The sequence below is a fragment of the Stegastes partitus genome, unplaced genomic scaffold (assembly GCF_000690725.1).
Source record: "Stegastes partitus isolate 25-593 unplaced genomic scaffold, Stegastes_partitus-1.0.2 Scaffold493, whole genome shotgun sequence".
NCBI lineage: Eukaryota > Metazoa > Chordata > Actinopteri > Pomacentridae > Stegastes > Stegastes partitus.
In genome coordinates, this window is record NW_007578224.1 from 10907 (window position 1) to 33436 (window position 22530).

A 22530-nucleotide genomic window follows, 5' to 3' on the forward strand; every position below is an offset into this window, starting at 1 on the left:
TATGATGTGGAATTCATCACTGAATCAATGGCTGCAAGCTGCCCAGTTCTTGAGGCAGCGAACCACCATGCTTCACAGCTGGTAGGAGATTATTCTCCTGAAAAGCTGCCTTTAACACATCTACTGTTACAGTGGCCAAACAGCTCCATCTTTGATTCATCTGTCCAGAGTACATTATTCGAAATGTTCTTTTTGGCAGCAAAGGCTATTTCCTGGCACTTCTCATATAATTCAAAGTATAATTTTAAGAAATTGCATATTGAGCAACAATATGTTGACTTTTTTTTTTTCTTTGACTCGGGCTGCAAGGTGGAGCGCTGGTTAGCACCGTCGCCTCGCAGCTAGAAGATCCCTGGTATGCATCCTGGACACCCCAGATCTTTCTGTTTGGAGTTTGCATGTTCTCTCTGTGCAACGTGGGTTCTCTCCGGGTTCTCCGGCTTCTTCCCACACAGTCCAAAAACACATTGAGGTTAATTGGTGATTCTAAACTGTCTGTAGGTGTGAATGTGAGTGTGCTTGGTTGTCTGTCTCTAAGTGTAGCCCTGTGATAGACTGGTGACCTGTCCAGGGTGTCCCTTACCTTCACTTTGAGTCGGCTGGGATAGACTCCAGCCCCCCGTGACCCTAGTGAGGATTAAGCGGTGTATAGGTAATGGATGGATCGATCGAGTGAACTCATAACACTTGTATCTTTAGGTGTATTATATATGCTCTACCTAAATAAACTGTATATGCCATATCTATATTGTATATTCTTTTCTTTGATTATAATTTGGAGACAGACTTTGGCACAATGACACCTCACCCTTCACTAGTAAAGACAAAATCAGACCAAAATCAGGGAAGTTTTAATCATTACATCTAATCTGGAACCCCTGATTCTAACTTAATGAATTTGAAAATGTGACAGATGTTGGAGTGGTCTTATTTTTCATCATGTAGCTAATCCTTTATTTAAAAAATAATTATGAAAGTTACTAAAACTAACGTGTCAGATTTCTGTCATTTTTTAAAGCCTATCCCGTTCATCAGTAGGTACTGTTTCAATGACAATCTCATGTTTGCTTGTTAAAAACATTATTATTAACACACTTCACATGACTGTAATACAGATGCACATGACATGACATGCATACAGATACATGAAGTGTAATACAGCACAGCAGTTCTTGTACTGCCCTCAGATTATTTCTACATGCACACATGGTCCAACATATCTGGGGTCAATTTAATCTTTCAAATAGTTCAAATATTTTGTCTGAATCTTGTTGCCAGACATTTAAGCTGAATAAATACTCAAGGAATAAACTCAAAGTCCCACAAACAAAAGCAACACTTTACATTCTGTAGAAGACAATGAACATTTGCATCTATGTGTATCCAATTTGTCACTTGTTTTTAATGCTGTAGAACTAAACTGCTGATCAAATCATATTGATTCTGCCATTCCTTACCTGTCCACTAGGGGCCTCCGTATAATTTCCCCCCTTCAGCCTGTCCCCCTGACCACTAGCAACTTTTCCACGCTCAGTCTACCTGCACGAGTCTCCCAATAACCTTCCCACAGCTTTTAAATGTTGTGCGTAAAATAATCTTTCCTACTGTGCACCAGACCTCTTTTGTCATTTAACAGTGCCAGAACAACCTGGTCACCACAGCCTTGGCAGACTCTTTAAGTGGCCCAAAGCTTCAGTGTCTCCACGGATCGGTCCACTCCAGAGTCCCCGACGCCAACCATGCTATTGCCCCCACATGCGGCCTGCGCTTGGTGGCCTTTGCGCCGTTTGGTTCGTGTTCTCCTAAACAGACCTGGTGGGATGTAATAAAAGTAGGAGGTAAAGACATGCCTGCCCCCTTTGATTTAAACATATCAGTCTCAAAACGACCCTACGGCGCACATTCACGCGTGCACATACGAGCACTGGCAGCATTCTCTGGGAAATGAATGCGTAAAGTGAGCCAAAATAAAGCCGGAACTCTGCGGAAATGAAGCTGATTCTACCTTTAAGATAAAACTCAAGCGGGATTTAGTTTTATAAGTGAGTTTTTATTTTGAAAGGTGGAAACAGAAGCACTGTAATGCTCTACGTGGCTTGACACTGCTGCAAGATGTCGCTCAGTCTGTGTGTATAGGAGCCGAAACCCAAATGCGCATCGCTGATCGTCGCATCTTTTTAAAAACGACCCAACTGCTCTGCCAGTAAACGGCATGTTACATGTAGTGCGGGCCAAGGAGCGAACGGAGCTTCATTTTGAAAGGAACACAGATGGGATATCGCTAAACGTTTGGAGCGGTCAAGATTTTACAGTTTACAGAATCGGCGTAAAATAAGATTTCCACCGGGTGACCGACCGAGTAGGTGCTCCGAATCTGTCCAGAATAGCCGTCAAAAGAGAGAAAGACTCGTGGATATTGTTGTCAAACAAGTGAATTCACAGATGTGGTGAAATGGAAACGACTGTCAACATCTGTATCCAAATCTGCTCGAGCTGAAGGTGAAGCAGGATTTTCGGGGAGCTCTCTGGGAGGTGTGATGGAATAAAACGCTGCGCATTGCTGCTTCTAGGCTACTAAAGGTTACTTGAATCATAAACGCACCTGAGTCAGGAATTTATTTTTTTGACCTTTTTTTTGTTTTGTCGTTTAGGGTTTGCTGTCTTCTGCAACGCAACGAGGAGGATGGTCTTTGCCCTACATGTGATTGTCATGTCTTCAGCTTTTTTCAATCCCAGCTTTGCCTTCAGCTCTCACTTTGATACAGGTAAGGGTCAAACTGAGCAATTACTTGAAGAAGGGCGTCTATCCATTTGCTGCAGAGCGTTTTTTTCGTGCTCAGATCTCCTTTGAATCCGGTGTTTGAGGCAATAGATGGCATGTCTTTTTATAGATCATTTTCTTAACCTTCAGCAGTAGCATGTTACCATATCCTCCTCCTCCACATCATCATCATCATCAGCACCATCGTCATGAAACAACACAATGAGCCTAAACCTCAAAATATCATCTTAGATATGGATTTACCTTCAGTTAGGCCTCTTTATAGCTTGGTGACAAGAGGGTTAAAAGTTGTACCTGCACTGAATCTGCATAGTCCTACACATAGCTCCCTGCAGCTGAGCCTGTGATTGTGTGTACTGTGTGCGAGTGCCATGATCAGGGTGTGTGCGTGCCAGCTCGCTAACACATTAGAGGTGCATGGTTCTGCTGTTTGAGGTTGCGGTTCTTGGTGCTCCTTTGGGATGCAGCATTTAATCGTCCCTGGGGTGTCGGGGTGATGGAGATCCTTGGCAAAGGCGAGCCCAGGTGCTGCTGCAGTGCTCCAGGACCACCGAACAGGAAGTCAAGCCCTCACACAGGCTGCGAGGGCTTGAATTAGAGCAGAATAAATAACTATGTGCAAATGTAAACAGGACTAAGAGAGTCCCTGCACTGGGTGCAGTGTGCTGAGCATACAAATGACAGCGAGCCCAGTGGCTCTCAAGTTTCAGGCTCTATCTGTCCTCCCCAAAACCGCACACTCTCACTGATCTCTGATCCCTGTTTGTCTAATTATTCCTCCATCCTGTGACTCCTTCCACTTCTCATTTCGTCATCTAATCTCCGTTGTTCCTCACTCAGAATGTACCACTAAAAGGAGCTTCCATTTAAAATGTGGTTATTTGCTGGATGTGTGCTGTCCTTGGGCATTTGGGAAGTTTCTGTGGTTACAGTGACAACAACGCTGTACAAATGGGACTGTGGGGGACTGTCAGCAAATGTGAAGCTTTGGCACGGTAAAGCATCATAGACAGTTAAGTGCATTTTTATACTTTCATACATTCCAGTTACATTTTTTTATGTTGAAAATCAGTCAATATTTGGATAAATACACAAATTTCAATGTCACTGGTAAAATCAGACAGATATACATACACTACAGTAATATGGCATGGCAGCTGTGACACACTTTCTCTAAATAGTGCTTACACCACTATTTTATTGCTAAAATAATCAGAGATCAGTGTAGTGTTTAGACACTTGGAACACAAGGAATAAGGACTGAGCTGGCTGTCTTTCTTCTGTGCAGTGTAATGTGATACAAACCTACAAGAGGAGTGTGATCTTTTAATTTGAAGCAAGACAAATGGTTTACAACTGAATATTGGGTAAAATGACTGATAACTGTGGCTCTTCTGGGCCATCATTAATTTAACTGTCTTGGTGTTTTCTTCCTAGAGGAAATCACAGTTTTTGGAAATTTTCTCATCAGCATTATGCAGTGAAACATATATTTTGTCCTCAGCTGATGGTGGCAGATTAAACAGCTCCACTGACATGTCAGGATGGAATCCGCACATGCCTCGAGACTCCTTTTAGGTGGAGGGGGATGCGGCATGAGTGGGATGGTGCGCATGGTTTTTACTGTGTATGTTGAGGATATACGAGGACGGATTCTGGATTGTCACTTTTGTCATAATGATCTACATTTCTCATAAGAGAGACACCTCACTAGCAGCCCCCTTCCTTCCTAGTAATTGGACTGAGAATCAATGTTGCCTAGGCGATGGAGGGGGGCGTGTGAGAAGGAGCCAATCATTCTCGTGGCCAGCGCTAAGGACAGAGAAATGCTACAGTCCCTTAAAGGGGAGAGACACACTTGGGGAGCAACAGCATTCATTTAGCGTTAGTTGCTTAATAGGCTGTGAGTGGGTTAATTCAAAACACTTGCATGAACAACCACGAGCCACATATTGTGAGGACGGATCGTCAGGTGCTACATAATTCCACCATTTTGGGTTTAGCAAACTGACCATTTTAACTCCTCGTGAGTTTTGCACGCACCCACACCCACACACCCACACACACACACACTCACACACACACATTTATTCAAACTCTGGGTTGATTTGACATCAAAGCTCAAATGCAGACGGCGTTTGAACTGTAGTACCCCTCGAGCCAACTTCCATAACTGCACTTCCTCTCCACACCCAGGGCCCGGTTAAGAACATAGTGTGCTCCACCTCCCCACCCTCGCACAGTCACACATGCACAAACACACACGCCCAGACAGAGGAAAACCATCATGGCCAGGTCAGTCGTCACATTGCGTGGCATTATATAAGGCATCGGCGGGGAGAGGCACCGTGGCAGCGCTGTCGCTCCCCCTGACTTCACCACTCTTCACATGGCTGGGCTGGGGTTTGGTTTGTGTGCGGCTGCGGGGAAAGTAGCCCCAGTATGTGTGGCATTCTGCACCATTGACAACCGCAGCTAGCACCTGGCTTACTTTTACTTCAGCACCACGGAGAGCTCAGCCATCAGGAGAGGGAGCAGATGTCTTTGTGTGTGAGTATTTGAAAACCTGACTGCACCCTAGGTACAGAATTAATATGCATTGGTCTCCTTTCGGTGCAAGCAGATGACAGACTTGACCGGGAAGGAAACACTGATACACCAATAAGCTGACAATGCAGCACTGTGGGAGACGGTATCTCAGCATTCTCCTCTGATGCCTGGAGGTGGCAGTGGCATCCAGCGTGCATGCAGCCAATTCTGGCTTGATGCAGACGCTAAATATCATGCACACGTTTTCTGTCACTCACAGACGCTACGACATGATGCAGCGTGCACATTCCACACGCAGCAAAGCTTACACGTGTCCTCACATACACATGGGCACTCCACTCCAGGCAGCAGCTACGATGGGCAGTGATGCCGGAGAGAAAAGATGTTAAAAATCTTGACTTGCTCCTAGAGCTCCTCCCACTGACTCGGTCAAAGCAAGCTAGCAACCCCGGACTATTTGATTATTCATCTCTCCATGTGTAACACCAAGCACTTTAGTTACATAAGTCTGCCTCTGGGGGAACTAGAATAAGAATGAAGTGGATTTAAGCAGCGAAGGGGAACCATCTATGTGCTCTCTGCGTGATGGTGTGGTGGATGTGGGTTTTTTCTTGGCGTCACAGTCTTTCAAGGCTTGTGTGAGTGTGCACTTGCATGGTTGTTTGTTTTACAGAGGGGCCACATGCACTATTTAATTTGCCATCCAGCTCTGTACCATTTCTTGGTGAATTTGCTGTAACCCCGAGAGCAATTTAACAAACATATCACATGATGGTGGATGGAACTGGAGAGGTTGGTGTGTAGTGGAGAAATTTTAGGGATGTTTTATGATCTTAACATGGCACTGAGGGGAAAAAAACAACACAAAAGCTTCCTTGGGTTCTCAAAACTACAGCAGCTGGTTGGAGGAGTGGAAACACACTTAGGTGGGAAGTATATCAGAGAGGGAGTGTGTGCTTAACAATAGCATTAGCCAAACAGAAGAATATGAGTGAGATAATGAGTGCTCGGCAGCCAGCATTACTCAGGTTTTTGCTCAGGTACATTTCCACTTGAGCTTTTCTTCACACAGACACACACACATTTCCACACACTGTCTTAGTCTGCATCATGAGACTGGAGATTGAAATGCCATCACAAGTTCACATTTCTGTGTCCTCATATGGTTTGCACATGCGTCTAATTTGTGTTGATCAGCCAGAGGCCTAAACACACGACAGTCCTGGAATGTGAGTGCAGAGCTGCATTCCGTCAGGTCTGTGAGCAGACATTCCTGTCTTTGTCCACACTGCATAGATGTAGAATTGTGCAACTGTAAACTCCTCTGCAGTGTTTTAGAATAAAAATAATATAACTCTGCCATTTCAGACAGTGCTTTGTGAGTTTAGTATTGGATTCTTTATTCTAATAAAAGGATACTGCGGTTTGAATGGTTGTTTTGTAAAGTGAAAATTCTGACATAATCTTTGACTTTACACTTATAATATTTGCGTATTGGACACTACATAGAACTCATAACCTCCACAACAGTCATATGTGGTAGATCATTACCATAAAGTTATCCAATAATTACACCTAAATGTTTATGAAGCCAATAACAACCCCCCAAATAAAAAAAAGTGGCCATTTTAAGTGCAGCTCAAACTGTTAAGTCATGAGTTGTCAGAGCTAAACAGAAATTTGACCTGGACAATAATTCTGCATCTTTTATCATCTGTTTACATAAATGAATGGTGAGAAAATTATCGAGTCAAGTCATAGACTTAACTGACTACATGTCAGGCATAACTGAGCCACCGGATATTCTTACTGTAGTGGTCAAAGGTTTAAGTTTTTCTTTTAATTTGTCACCTGTCTGTATTTTTCAAGCAGTTGATCTGTTAAAGTAAAATTCCTGGGCAAAACATTTCTTTGTCACTGTTAAATGAATTCTCATGATTAATGCTTAACTGTACATATTTACTCACAGATTGGTTCTGCTTGGTAACGCTTGCCTGACGAGACTGTCAGTGCTGGTCTTTGACAAAATCTGCATTTTCTATAAACTCTGGTGCTTTCTTTTTGCAAAGAGAAACACTGAACCGTATGTCGAGCTTCTTCCTCTACTTGACTCAAGAGGATATTTTCATTCCATTCATTCGTTCGCCTCTCTGTTTGCTCGTTTGATAAACTGTAAACAGCTTATGTTCCATTTGTGCTGCATAATAACCACCAAAGTTCAGCAGCATTTCCCTGAAAAATCAGACCCAGCAGCCCACATTACAGATGCAGAACACAGACCAGTAGAGGCTGCTAGTCTTCGCTACAGTGGGCTGTGCTAAAATTCTAATAATGTCTCAAGTTAAAAAAAAAAAAGATGTTAAAGTCAGCACCTTTACATTTAATACTGTTGTTTTGTAGTTGGTTGATTTGCTAAGTTATCTCAAAAGATCCGGCCTCACACAGCGTTCATATTGCGACCCCCTTCTGCCGTGTAACGTGCCCTTGCGTGGGCTGTCAGGGGACGGACATGACAGGCCTGTAATGCTGATCCATGGTGGTCCCTCCCAGGCTCTCACTCCCAGTTAATGACAGTTATCATGGCTCTCTGCAGGCCAGCGCATCCCTCTGCCATCTGCAGTCATTCACAGAGAGCACGAGTCAAGGAACAGCAGAGAGGATGTAAGTTGGTGGAGGATACCATATCCTGTCATTAATCATGTCATGCTGTTCCCTCTGCTCTCAAGCCGTCCTGAGCCTGACATCTGTGCACACGTGTGTGTTTGCAGGCTGCTTTCTCCTCTGCACCTCAGCCCATCACTATCTCCAGCTCCTTGTTCTCTTGCTCTTTTAGCTCCTGCACTTCTCAGACCCCTTTTTTTTCTTCTTTAGCTCTCCTTCTTGTCCTTTTACTCAGAGCAATTTTTATTCCCTCCTTCTGTCTGAACCCTTGCTCGCTGCCATTTTCGTGGAGCTTGTGACACGTTTTCTCTCTGGGGGAAGAAAGGCCGTGTCAAACTCCTTGAATGCAGAGTGAAGGACTAACTCTAGCACTCCGTACCATCTGATGGTGCATAGGAACCAAGTCTTAAACACATGATTTCATTTACACAAGCACAAAGGCAGTGGAGAATCGCTGTTTATCTTGGCATTTAGATCGGCAGCTCTTTGTCAGTTACCTTAAACTGGAATTTATGAGCTACTGAAAGCAAATCGTTTGGATTGCTGACCTATTTGGGCTTCAAATCATATCCCGCTTTGCATGTTTTCTGCATATGTGTTGCGAGGGTTAATACATGCATATTCTTTGCGAAAGACCAACTGCTCTGCTCTCGCTGCCTCCTAACTGGCCTGTAAATCTAAACCTAAAGGTCACGCTTCTCTCTTTCCTCCATCTCTCCTTTCTGCTGTACCCTAAGCACTCCCCCTCTCTCCGCTATTGGCTGTATGTGTGTGTGTGTGTGTTATTGTTGGAAGCCACTTGGTTCAGCCCAGGCAGGGCAGATGGACGAGCTTGTTTGCCCCTGCAGCACTGTCCTAAATGTAAATGCATGCTCAGAGAGATTTGGGGGTGCTTTTTGTTCTCTTGTCCTCTCTCCTTCTGTGTGTTTCTGTCTTTCCTCTTTGCATGTTGTCAAAGATTTTCTTAATTACCTCTTAGGAGGCATTGGGTAAGGTGGAAGGTCAGTTTAGTCCATAAATATTGGCAGCACTCAGCCTCCTGTTGCACACGGGGCGGCTCCAGCTACCACAGACTAAAACTTCCCACAGTCTTGTTGCTGTATATCACATACAATTTAGTTGTTAGTGCCTTTAGGGCATGTTCCTAAGCTGTAAAATATTTGAATGTCTTCCAAGCTCAACTGAATGCTCTCTTTAAAGTTGAACAAATTGTCAATTATTACATAATAATAGGTGGATAGATGGGAACCCTGGAAGGCCGACTTAGCTTTCCTAACAGAAACAAAACACGGTCTCTGGCCACTGACCACACATTCCTTTGAAAACTTCTACTAGTTGCGTAATGCATGTCCTTATTTGTATCCAATCTATTGAATACTAATTGCAGCCGAAACTGTATCTCACCCTCTCTCTCTCTCTTTTTCTCCACCTCACTCTTTCTGGAGACACTTTGATTGCAGTGGTGTGTAGTTTGGCAGAGTGCCCGCCCTGCAGGTCCCCTCGGTCAAAAAACAAGAGTTGGTGTGTAGCATAGTGTTTGCATAGAGACTGTACCGACGAGAAACAGAGGAACTGAAGTAAAAAAAAAAAAAAAAAAAAGAGAGAAAAGGGGAGGTAGCACACAGAGAACACGCAGCATCTCAGAGGAAGAGACATTTAATTCTGTTCCGCCTGTTTAAATCAAAGCATACAATGTTGTGTGTGTGTGCCAGGGTTTCTCCTCATGAAATTAGACTAGAGGCTGCTGCTGCTGCTGCTGTCAGGATCAGAAACAACAGCCCCCTGCTCTCATTTTACCTGTGTGGCTGCATGTTCTTGTATGAATATGAACATGGCTCTGGCCTTAATAAAGGTGTGTGAGGGGAGATCATAGCGTTTTCTCACTGCAGTGGTAACCCTGTTTGGCTTCTTCCTCTTTCTCGTTTGTGTCCATGTGGAGCAAATTAGTTCTATAGGCGATGATCATGTGCACCAGGTACATTTCCAGCTGTAGCGTTCACTTGCTTCATCTGCCCGTTACAGCTGCACAGCAACAGAAAGCCCTACCTCCCTGGCACATGCTTTATTTATGATCCACCATGAAAAGCTCAGTGGCTGTGCTTAACACACCACATCCTCATCTCACACGCATGAACACACACATGCGTACACACTCTATTGAAGTGAGCATTCCTTGGCTTTCTTGCTTCCTCAGTGGGCCTTCATCTTCCTTCATGCCTGTGTTTCTTGCTCAGTCTTTATTACTTTGTGTCAGTGCGTCTGCTTCTTCACGGAGCAACGTCAGACGGCACGATAGGTCTTGGTTGGGCTTGTTGTTATTTTGCTTATTCTTGCATCAAATATTAGGTTGAATGTTTAGAAACTTGCCTTGTTAGCAAATTTTTTTTGCCACTGGTGCCACAGAAATGTACACTCTCCTTCTGAACCTGGTGTTAAATTGTGGCACCATCACATTGCAGCACAAGCCAGACTTTTGCTAATAAATACTGAACCCACAGAACCAGAGTGGAGTGGAGGTCATGCTCAATGAAGACAGATCTTAATGGGTAAGTCCCAGTTTTGGGAAACCCCAAAGCAACAGCCGCAGTTTCTTTTTATGCCAATGGATGTTTTTTTGTTTTTTAAAAAATCCTAATTGACTACATGTACATTCTCCAAACATACCAGTTTTCACCCATATTCTAAATAAGATGCTGTTCCTACTAAACTGTTTATGTGGCTAGTAAAAATGACTAATATAATCATTTCCATGAAGTTTTCAGTTTTATGATATTTCTGCATTTCCAAATACAAATGTAGATATCCAAGTATTTCCTAATGTTTAAAATATGTGTTTCTCCTTCAGACAGAGATGCAGACTTGTCTTTTGGGAATTATTTTTGTCTTGGCATTGCAAACTGTTGTCTATTTAGCCTGTGTATAAACTCTGAAAGGGCAAGAGACTCTGTGTTAAAAGATAAAAGCCTGAATAGAAATCCATAAATGTGCTGTATACTTTCCCAAAGGATGCTAGTAAAACCTTGATAATATCAACATGTCCCTCATGTCTTAATTTGAAAATGCTGTATTTTGAATGAGGCCTAATTCTAGATATCCAAACTAAATATGCTAAATGAGCTGCACTTTACTTTCAAAGCAACGTTTCTTATTCTCCTACTCACATACAAACACTCACTCATCAGAGCTGCCATGTAAGGTGCTTGCCTGCTATGAGAAGCAGGTTTGGCCGTGCCCACTGACACTTTGGCATGTGGAGAGGCTAGAGATTAAATGAACAACCCTGTGATTACAGCGACAGCCACCCGTTAGGTTCAGATGTGTCAAATTCGGAGTACTATCATAATTAGAATAATAAAGGGATGCTAGTGCGCATGTGAACTTCGTCATTGTCAGCCTGGATTGTGGAGGTGGCAGGGTGACTCTCCCCTCCCATCTGTTAGGACATTGCTCATCTCTCTGCTGTCCTGAAGACAGCTTTTTAATAAAGCGGGTATGAGCCCGGCTTTAAGTGCTTTATTTTCATTTCGCCGTGCAGCTGTTGAAGTAATGTGTGCTTCTCAAATATTTATGGAGGACCCTGGGTCGCCGCTCAGTTCACAGTTCCTCTGAGAGAGAGCGGGAGGGAGATGGATTCTTCAAATGTCACACTTATGAAAATAGTGCCTCTGATTTTCCTCTGGATGATCACATTCAACCTTCTGTTAGTGAATGAGGCACTAATAAAGGCTGAGTCATCTGTTGTAGTTGCAGCTACAAAATGCGAAAACAGGCAACCATATACATTTCGTCTGTGTCTGTCAGTGAGTATGCACATTTGTCTAAACTGAACCAGGAAAAAAAAAGTCCAGATAAGGATTGTACTCAATCTAGTGACACATTTTTGAATTCCTTGTATTTGGATGATGTGATGAAAGGATGCACAGAGAAGCGACATTTGCATCTCCAGCTCTTCCTGGGGATTCCCTTAGCCCTGTCTGCCCCAGAATCTCCACCCACTCACTTATGCACTTATACATACTTGTAAGGTACAGATTAGGGACTTGTACCCCCCTGACTCGAGGTAGCAGTAGCTTGAGGTCAGAATCTCTGGAAAAAAAACATCATCTCAGCTGCTTGTACTTGCAGTTTCTACACAAATTGATACCCAAAGCTTATGGCTGTGGGAACGGCTTGAAAAGGCGGTTGACCAGTAAGCCCTAAGCTTTACCTTCTGTCTCAGTTCTCTCCTGGAATTACTGGAATTATATCTGCATTTAATTTTAACATTATTTATTATTAAGTATCTGAAAAAAACCCCCAAAAAACTCTGGTTCCTCAGGCAGTTGGTTTGTCTCTAGTAGAATAAGTATCTTTTTTGTCTTAATCATTTGAAATTGTCAAGGACACAGTTACCGACATCCAAAAGCGTTGCTTGAAAAAACACAGCCCTTCCCCCCGTATTCATTTCATGGGGACTTTTTATGGCGTTGCATTACAGCTGTAGTAACTTTCCAGAGTTAGAAAAAAACTCCTTGTAGTACATTAAAGAATGCTGAAGAATTAAAGCATCTCATAAACCTCCAAACTCTTTTTACTTAAGCTGAACTTCCTGGATAGGGTATTTCATGGACTCACTGGTACCTGAGAGCGGCCCGCCCCCCATTTACCAATTCTTCTCCTTTTTTAAATTCTGTTTTCTTCAGCCTGAATACCCACTTCAAATGCTGATCTTCAGGCAAATAACAGATTTTCCCCCACATTGTTACCAAACCTCTCTAGAGCCACAAATTGGTGTGGTGGCAAAGCACAGCCTCATTGGAGTCCAGTGTACATGTGGATCTTATTCATGCAAACACACAGCTCTTGCTTTGAATGAGGAAAGGACAAACGTGCCCCTTTTTCTAGTTCCATAGGAAACTAGAAACCTTCTCCTAATAGACAAAATTAAGTTAGAGCTGACTGCCAATTTCCATAATTCCTTCATTTTCTGTGAAAGGGTCACTAGTTGGTCGACTGCTCTGCTTAGCTGGTGCTGGTAGAGTCCTAAAAATTGCTACTTACAAACGCTGAAGCTAGATAATTTTCAAGGTGGATGGCTTGTCATAGTGGTAAGATTTTGTTGTGGGAATGTGACCAACTGTGTAGGAAGTAGAAAGGTGAAAAGTCTTCCTATCTAAATAGTCCTGTGTATTATTCTATTATTGTGTCACTGCAGAAGAGACTGTTGTTTGTTGATGGCATGCCGGAACAAGAGCAGTTGATCAGTCCTGGGCCTTGTACATGATGGTGACAGCCAACTCCTTCAGAAATTACAATATATGTATGTCTGTTTTTTTTTTTTACTGTGTCCTTCGGCGAGCCCTGAGTCACCATGCCCTCTGATTCAGCATGTATCGCTGCTGTTTATGGCACCATCTGCACAGTTTGCTCCCTCTAGATTCCCTCCTCTTTCCTCACATCCATCCATCCATCCAGCCAGCTATACATCTGTAGGTCTAACATACAATACTTAAAAATACTAAAAAATGCAATGAATAACAGAATGACACAGTTACAGCTGAAGGCTCTTTGAGAATTTTGAGTTATTTATTATAACGGCACAGAAAAGGGTTGCATTTTCTTGTCATTCTTAGCTGCTTGATACTTAAGGGCTCTGTGAATGGTGCCATTTGAGGGCGTTTCAAGCATCATCCCCATTTCCCTAACAACCTCCACACAGTGTATCCTGTCACCACCCACTCAGCTGAGTGTTGTGGTATGTGCTGGATCCAGAAAGGGCGCTGCTTGGTTTAGTTTTGTAACCGCCTTCTTTTCCACTTCACAAGCACTCTCACATACTGAAACACACACACACACACACACACACAAGCTGTCACTGCATAATACAGGGAAATAGATGAGAGAGGGCAAGCGGACAAGGCATCAGCAAAAACGCATGCTGTCGTGATGAAGGAAGAGGAGGGGCACGAGGCCTTCAACGCTGTAAAAGCCAATCAAGGAATATGTGTCGGTCATCTGGATGTTGCCATGGAGATGTGTCGGCGGGTCAGTGCCCACACATATACGCTCACACGCTGCAGCTCTTAAGCCAGGCTTCAAGTAATAACCTGCGCCTGTCTGTTTGCATTGTCCACCCATGTTTATTCAAATGTAGGATGTAACAGACTTCATGGCTGTAACCTCGGGGTCGACATTTGGATGGAGTGGTGCTGTTTGGGCTGTGGAAGCTGCCCGGTCCGGAACAGTGTGTTCTCTGTAGCCAAATGGGTCAGGACCGCTGGGTCTCTGTCAAAAAGGACACACAAGTATCACAGACTTTAGTAGCCCCAGTCAGCACTGGAGCGCCATGCTTGTGTGTGTGTGTGTGTGTGTGTGTGTGTGTGTGTGTTGTCCTCATGTTGAAATGAAGAAAATCCTTAAATAAGGACATATGCCAATCCTTTGTTTACACCATTTGTCAGAAACTGCAAAACTGAAAGAATAGACTGTGTTTGGTCATTTTGTCATAGAACTCCACCAAATGTGAGCTTGAAACCGATATGTAGTCACAGCCACTTTATTATACATGTCTCATTTCTACATTTTCCAAAAACAAACACATTTTACACCCTCGAGTGCCAGTGTAACAGTCAAAGGACATGCATTCATGGATTTTTCTGCTGAACTGGGCTGAACTGCAGACAGTGTTTACAGAGCAGACAGGAAATACGTATCCAAAAAAAATACAAAAAAGTAAGTCATAAAGTATGTATAGTATGTACAGTTACATTGTTTTTCCAGTTTATAACACCTGTGGGAACATGGTAAAATGTTTTACATATTAATTTCTGTTCAGTTAGCAGGCCAGGTACATTTTAAAAGTACACATGCTGTCTGTTTAGTTTTATTTGTTATTTTATGGTAATTTACACAAATATTTGTTGTTAAAAAAGAAGAAAAAAAAACTGCTAGATGTGAGAACTAAGAACATCCATCCATCCATCCATTATCTATACACCGCTTAATCCTCATTAGGGTCGCAGGGGGCTGGAGACTATCCCAGCCGACTTAAGGCAGGGGACACCCTGGACAGGTCACCAGTCCATCGCAGGGTCACACTGAGAGACAGACAACCAAGAACACTCACATTCACACCTACGGACAATTTAGAATCACCAATTAACCTCAACATGTTTTTGGACTGTGTGGGAGGTAGCCGGAGAACCCGGAGAGAACCCACGCTGCACGGGGAGAACATGCAAACTCCACGCAGAAAGATCCCGGTGCCCCCACCGGGACGCAAACCGGCAACCTTCTTGCTGCGAGGCAACAGTGCTACCAACTGCGCCACCCTGCAGCCCGAACTAAGAACAGAGATGCATAAATAATGTTGATATAAACAAAATTGAAAATTAGAACTAATGGATTTGCAATCTAAAAGGAAAGCTGGTAATACAGGGCAACACAGGGTTTGTAAGACTATTGTATTCATCAGGCAGATGTTTGGGTTTGGGGATGGCTCCAGCAAAAGTTGCTGTTAAGGTGATTTGTGTATATTTTAGAATTCAGCGTTTCTTGAAGCCAAACTAGGGAGTAAAAGTCAAGATATCGCAGCATCTAGAGTACATGAAGATTATTACTCAATTGCTCGAATGCCCCTTTAATTGAAATATTCTCGAGGGAAGCTTTACGAATAAATGATGAATGATCTGTTCCTGATTGAAAATGTTAATAGGGAGCTCTTTAGTGTCATACATTGAGTAAAAAGTATGGCGGGACTAATACTGAACAGAAAGACACCCTAAATAATACATGAATTGAAAACTAAATAACACATTAAAGTCATTAAATATGGCTGAAGGCCATGGACAGGACGTCAAGCTTTCTGCTGAGATGTCCGGTGAAATGGAAACTACAGTAGAGCTCTCCTCAGTACTCCCAACAGACTGCTGAGGCAGGCAGTGGTTAAGTGGTAATAAAATCACCTCCACTGAGTGTCTGATATTTAATTGACTGAGGGCAGGTCCCTCATGTGCTGTTTGAGGTGTACAAATGTTTGGTTAGAGTGTCTGGATGTTGATATTGATAAAAATAAAAAAAAAGTTGTGAAGGGATAGTTTATTTATTGAATGTGTTTAAATAAAGGTTTTGACTGATATAGAAACAATTACTGATATTTTGTGCCTGCATGATTGTGTCATTGCAGCTTTCCCACAATTTATTTTAATCTCCACTCTGTCTCTCTTTCCATCTGTCTGTCTCTCTCTCTCTCTTTTCTTTTCTCTTCTCCTCCATCTGTGCTGGCAGGAGGTTTAAAACTGTAAATCTGATTATACATAGGTGCTCCAAACTCTGACATCTGGCCCTCTGGCCTCTTCTAAGTTAATACAGGCTAAAAGACAAACTGACACATATGTGCTGCACATATGCACACAGGAAGACACTGACAGATTGTTAATAACGTGCACAAAAGATGTGAACATGTGTGCACTTTCTGTATATTCATCACAGGCTCAAAAAAAAAAAAAAAAACATTAAACTGTGCGTCAGAGCTTTATCAGAATGTACTGCATTCAAATGCATTTATGCCTCATTGTGTGCAATTTGTCCTGCCGTTTCTTTAATGAAATGCATTTTGGGTAACATTTTGAGTTGCAAACATGCTTTGATGGTGATTTTGTCAAACATATTATGTATTCATGGTACGCGTTCTCATTCATCACGGTTGTTTACGCAGGAACAGAATGAGCCACTACACCTACTCTGCCTCTGTTTATTAAATTATCAGGCGGTAATTGTGTTTGTGGGTGGTTTCAGACTTTTAGCTTTTATGACTCAGAGTGCATAGTAACTTCTGTAATTAAGCTACGGTGGCCGTCTTCCTATTCAGACTCTAAAGATGGATATGAAATAGAAAAGAATACTAATGACCAGTCATGCCTCTTCCATTAAGCTGCCAATGAAACAATCACTATTCATTTGCGTGTGTACAAATCACCTTCATCTCTATTTTGTTTTTAATTTCCTGTATAGCCCTACAGTTTGCCACCTGATCTCCGTGCGGTTCCACCCTTTTAACACTGGGGCTGTCTTCTGATGTTGCAGATGGGGCTCCGCTGAGCGAGCTGTCTTGGCCTTCATCTCTGGCAGTGGTAGCCGTCTCCTTCTCTGGCCTCTTCACCTTCGTCTTCCTCATGCTGGCCTGCCTCTGCTGCAAGAAGGGAGACATCGGCTTCAAGGTGAGCTCCCTGCTGCCCCCAGCTGGAAGTGGTGAGGGGAGCACCGACTGTATGTGCGACGGGAATCCATGGGAAGATTTGTGTTGATCTTGAGTTACAACACTTACAGTAGACGTGAACAAAAAAAGAAATACTAAAAGTGTTGTTTATGTGTCGAGCGGAGCTTATCTGAGCACATTTATTCAAGTCTTGTTTATTTAACCTTTTTTTTTTTTTGAATAAAAATGTTAAAGGTGTGAATTATCATATTTTCAGTGATTTACAGGTGTATACAGAGGGTACAAAAGAGGTGTGGATAACACAACTTTATACTTGAAAATACGATAGATTTATAACTGAATTATCTCTGTTGTGTTTGTGTGTAATTGGCATGAAACCATAGTTTTTCCAACCTTTAAGTGTTTGATAATAGTAACTTGAGTAATGATTTATCCGTTTTTATCACTGCCGGCCATTTCTTTTCCTGCATTTTAGGTTCCTTGCAGCTTTATACACACTAGATGTCAAATATAGAGCTCAGTTTATGCTGAGAAAATTGGTACTTTGAATGTGGGGAGTTATCGTTTAAAATGAACAAACGCAGTCTTTCCCAAATAAACCTAGACCCCAGAGGATGGGCCACAAAGTGAATTTGGATTAACAGTTAATCTAAACAAATAACTAGGACTAATTATTATTTATATCTAAATATAATCAATCACTTAGTCCATGAAAAATTTACAAAAAAGTTCGGAAATGCCCATTTAAAGTTCTGAAAGTCTTGGTTATTGTTCAAATATCTTTGAAGTTATTGTGTTGTGCCCAATCAGTAATCCAAAAGTCAGTCAGTGTGCCGTGATCAACAGAGAAAAGCATACCATTGTGGTTTGAAAGGCTGCGACCTGTACATAGCTGACATTTTTGGTTACCTCATTAACTTTCGATTATCAAACTTGCTGATTATTTTCTGTGTAGTGACTCATTGAGCTGTTTCAATTTTCAACTTCTAAAGGAACGGGTCTGCCACTTGCCGATTGGTAAGATTCTCACCTTTGTGGCATGAGATACTATAATAACAATGTACAGATTAAATGTATAGTCACAAATCAGTGTAACTTACTGTGTCAATGTTTTTTTTTTTAGCCAGAACAGATTCTCACAGAGATGTCAAAACTGTTTAAGTAATGATGTTGATAGTGAGCCGTCAGATCCCTTAACTTGAGTGCTGATGTCTTACTAAGGACTATTGTCTCATTGTGTGCAAGTGATGCAACTGTGTAGCCTCCCCTTACCCATCCCAGGCTGGCACACATTGCCTCTGTGTTGCCTTCGGCTGCCAGTGTGACTCAGCCATGCTGTGTCAAACATCAGTGCTGAGCCGAGCCGCTGATGAGGGCTAACAGTGACTGACACAGGCAGGGGGCATATGGAGAGGAAGAGGGAGCTCAAACTCCAAAACCGCTGTACTGGCTGCTCGTTGTCATTACAAGTTTCCCACTGACATGCTGCTCATTTTATGGAAATCACACCAAAATTTACAGTGCTGTGAAAAAGTATTTGCCCCCTTCCTGATGTCTTATATTGTTGCATATTTCTCACACTTTAATGTTCCAGATCATCAACCTAATATTTATATTTATTTGATATTAGACAGAGATAAACCACAAAATTCAGAATGCAGTTTTTAAATGATGATTTATTCAGGATTTATTGAAAACCTGTATCACCTCCTCAACCTAGGAACTGGTTGGGTCACTCTTGGCAGCAACAACTGCAGTTATATGTTTGTGACAGCTTATGATCGGTCTTTCACGTCACCCACTCCTCTCTCCAAAATAGTTTTAATTTGGCCACATTAGATGGCATTCGAGCTTGCACTGCCCTTTTAAGGTCTTGCCACAGCATCTCAATTAGATTCAAGTCTGGACTCTGACACTCCAGAACCTTAATCTTGTTCTTTTTGAGCCATTCAGAGGTGGACTTGCTTGTGTGCTTTCATTGTCATGCTTGAGAACATGACAGAAGTATCAGTACTGCAGCTTTACGAGGGTTCCAGTGTAAAGAGTTCCACCTTTGACTCATCAGTCCTCAGGATGTTGTACTAAAGGTCTTGGGGCTCATCTAGATATTGTTTTGACAAAAGCCACATGAGCCTTTATGTTCTTTTTGGTCAGGAGTGGTTTACAGCTTGCATCTCTCCCATAGATGACATTTCTGCCCGGTGTCTTCCTTATTGTGGAATCGTGTACACTGACCTTAACTGAGGCCAGTGAGGTTTGCACTTCTTCTGGTTTCTCCTGGATGAGATGTTGATGTGCTCTTGGAGACAGTTTGAACAACCAGCCACTCCTGGGAAGGTTCACCACTGCTCATGTTTCTCCATTTGCAGATAATGACTCTCACTGTGGTTCTCTAGACTCCCGAAGCCTTAGCAATGGCTTTGTAACCCTTTCTAGACTAATGACTGTCAATGACTTTGTTTCTCATCTGATTTCTTGAATCTCTTCAAAACGTGGCATCATGTGCTACTTTTTGATTCCCTTTAGCTACTTCACAGCACCAGACAGGTTCTCTTTAGGTGATTTTTAGATTCAACAAGCCTGGCAGTGTTCATATGTGAGTGTGGCTGGTGAAATTGAACACAACTGCCAAATGAATTTGGTCATTCGGTAGACTGGTAGCTAAAGGAGCAATTACTTTTTCACATAGAACATGATGGGGCTGGACAGTATTTTTTCTTTAATAAATGGAATCATTTAAAAACTGCAATTTGCGCTTTATCTTTTTTTCTTATATGAAAATGAGTTTGATGATCAGAAACATTTAAGTGGGACAACTATGCAAATATGGAAGCTATCTGGAGAAGGCAAATACTTTTCCACCGCACTGTATCATTTCCATCCTGTCAAATAACTTCGGTCATGCATTTAAATGTTACTAACTCCTTTTAGTTGGACAATGGATAAATTACAGCCCTGACTGAACAGCAGCATCTTCTGTTAAGATCACTTATGCAAATCGCTCAGCAACTTGAATGGGTGAGTGGAACTGATGTTGGCTTTTTTTTATTATTTTTTTTGGTGCTGATTAGAGAGCTGCAGAAAGCAGCGGGGATACAGGAGAGAGGCTGAGCTGCCTGTTTCTTTTCCATGTATTATATGTGGTGAGAATCAGTGGGAACAGCCTGTGGTACTGTAGGTAGATGCTGCAGGGATAACAGTGTCACTAATGAGCACAGCGTAGAGAGGTGCCTCAACAACTTCTGGACTTTCTCTGTGAATGTGTGTGTGGGCATCCATGTGTGTGTGTCCCTGGTGAGATCGCTGCTGCCTCATTATGTATAAGTGCAGAGTTATAACCTGCAAGAACAGTGGTAGTCTAAGACTGTGTCTGCTCTGCACTGGTCTTCATTAAACGTAGAATGGCAGGATGACTCCAGCTGTTAAAACACCATTAGACAACAGTTGATTCCTTTTGTTTTGATCAACCATGGCCCTACCTTGAGCCTGGTGGGCATGCAAATGTGGCATTATTGATTCCTGCAGAGATATTGTCTTCCAGCACCCTGTCATTGGAGCGTTCAGGGTGAAAATTTAGCAACCAAACAGCTGCCCTCGAACTGGAGAGCATTTAATATCTTGCTCAAGGACACTTAAGCAGGGCAGAGTGACAGTTATAAACCATTTCACAAATAGGCCGTGTTTACTTCATAATACATTAGAAGGAAAAGAGACGAGTAAATAAACTTGTTTTTCATACTTAACGCAAAAGAAAGTGAAGTATTATAATTTATTTGGAGTGTTCTGAAGCAGTAAGTATTACATTTGTAAACGAGACAGGTTTTTATAATGGTACGTATATTTCAAGACTTTAAGCTTAAAAGTTAACAAATCTTCATCTTGTTCTCTGAGTTTAGCAGCTAGCATCACTGAATGCCTAAATGGCTCCCACTGTTTATCCCACTCTTTGGCAACAGCTCATCACTCAACAGCTCACTTGTAAGGTGTGCATTCGTGTGGGACTGCAAAAATCGCACTGCTGCACCGTCCAAAAAGCTTCATTATTCCTCTCCATCGCGGTGTTCTTACTGGAGCGTGTAGCGAGAGGCTGGGTATTAAGTGCTTTCTAAACTGAAGGCTCTCTGGGGAGCTGTGCAACGCTGACTCACAGCCAGGTGCTCGCTTTCACACTTCACTCAGAGGAGAGTGGCAGATGGTTCTCCTGAATGAGAAACACACATTCCTGTGTACACACACTAGTGTTTTAGAGCACATGTTGAACCACACAGCCATTCAAATATCCCATAATAATCTAACCTCTCCTCACTCATCCTTTCTCATTTCCTCCAATTTCGCGCCCCACTTTTTTTTTTTTTTTAACCTCCTGTGTTTGTTGGAGGTGGGAAGTCATGGGTAACAGTTCATTAGCAACAGAAGGGATGGATTGAGGCACGGCGGCTCTGCGTTAGTGAAGAGAGCGCTGGAGTCAGCCTGGTTTCCCAACATAGTCACCTTCTTTGAATCTGCTAACAAGATCAGACTGAATTATTGAGGGATGTTGCTTCATGTGCTAGGACACGCTTGGGACAGCATCAAGAGAGGCTTTGACTTAAGGTCTTGATATATTTGATGAGGAGAGAGGAGACTTTCCATGTACTCTGCTGTAAACTATAAAAAGATATGGACAAGGAAATCATTACAACTGGAGCACTGACATTCCTGGTGGTTACTTATGTAGTATAAATTCTACTTACTCATGTTGTGTAATGAAGCAATGAACCTCATTTGTTATTTAGTTGCGCATTCAAATTAATGTGTTCGTATTAATATTGCAGAGATGTAACATTTAAGTTGTAGATTCACGCATTTGTCTCAGGATAAATTAAGTGAGCTGAACTGTTGTCGTGCACATGAGGGACAGTTGTTGTAATGAGCTGCATCCCATTACCATACATCTTTTCCAGGACAACAAGTTAGATTTTAAACTTAGACCTGCAGATAAACACAAAATGGCATTCATTCTTCCTGTCGTTTGTTACTGCAGGAAAATGAACATATTCTAAAATCAGTTAAATGACAACACAGGAGCATAAGAGCACATTTATGGTACCTACTTGAGGTTATAATTGTTCGTATTGGCACCAAAGAGAAATCTGTGACATCCTGCCACTTTGGTGTATTGTTTTGGGTGTTTTGGAGTCAGTATACTAATAATGCAGGCTTCTTATTGGAATTTCCTTTCATAAAAGCACAATTTTAGATGAGAATTTAAGAGTGCATCCACGATAGGACCAGGCGGGGGTGGCACAAGCCATCTCACCGATTTCAATGAAACTTTGCCAGTTTAAAGGGAAACACCCAA

General features: G+C 42.4%; 1 protein-coding gene across 1 annotated transcript in view; it reads left to right on the forward strand.

The window, feature by feature from the left end:
• The first annotated feature begins 2419 nt into the window (after positions 1 to 2419).
• Positions 2420 to 22530, forward strand: part of LOC103361246 (serine/threonine-protein kinase LMTK1-like) — a 23364-nt gene continuing 3253 nt past the window's right edge. The window contains exons 1-3 of the mRNA XM_008287277.1: positions 2420 to 2499; positions 2652 to 2765; positions 17057 to 17190. Of these exons, the coding sequence (XP_008285499.1) occupies positions 2684 to 2765; positions 17057 to 17190 (216 nt within the window). The 5' untranslated portion in view covers positions 2420 to 2499; positions 2652 to 2683. The remainder of the gene's footprint in view (positions 2500 to 2651; positions 2766 to 17056; positions 17191 to 22530) is intronic.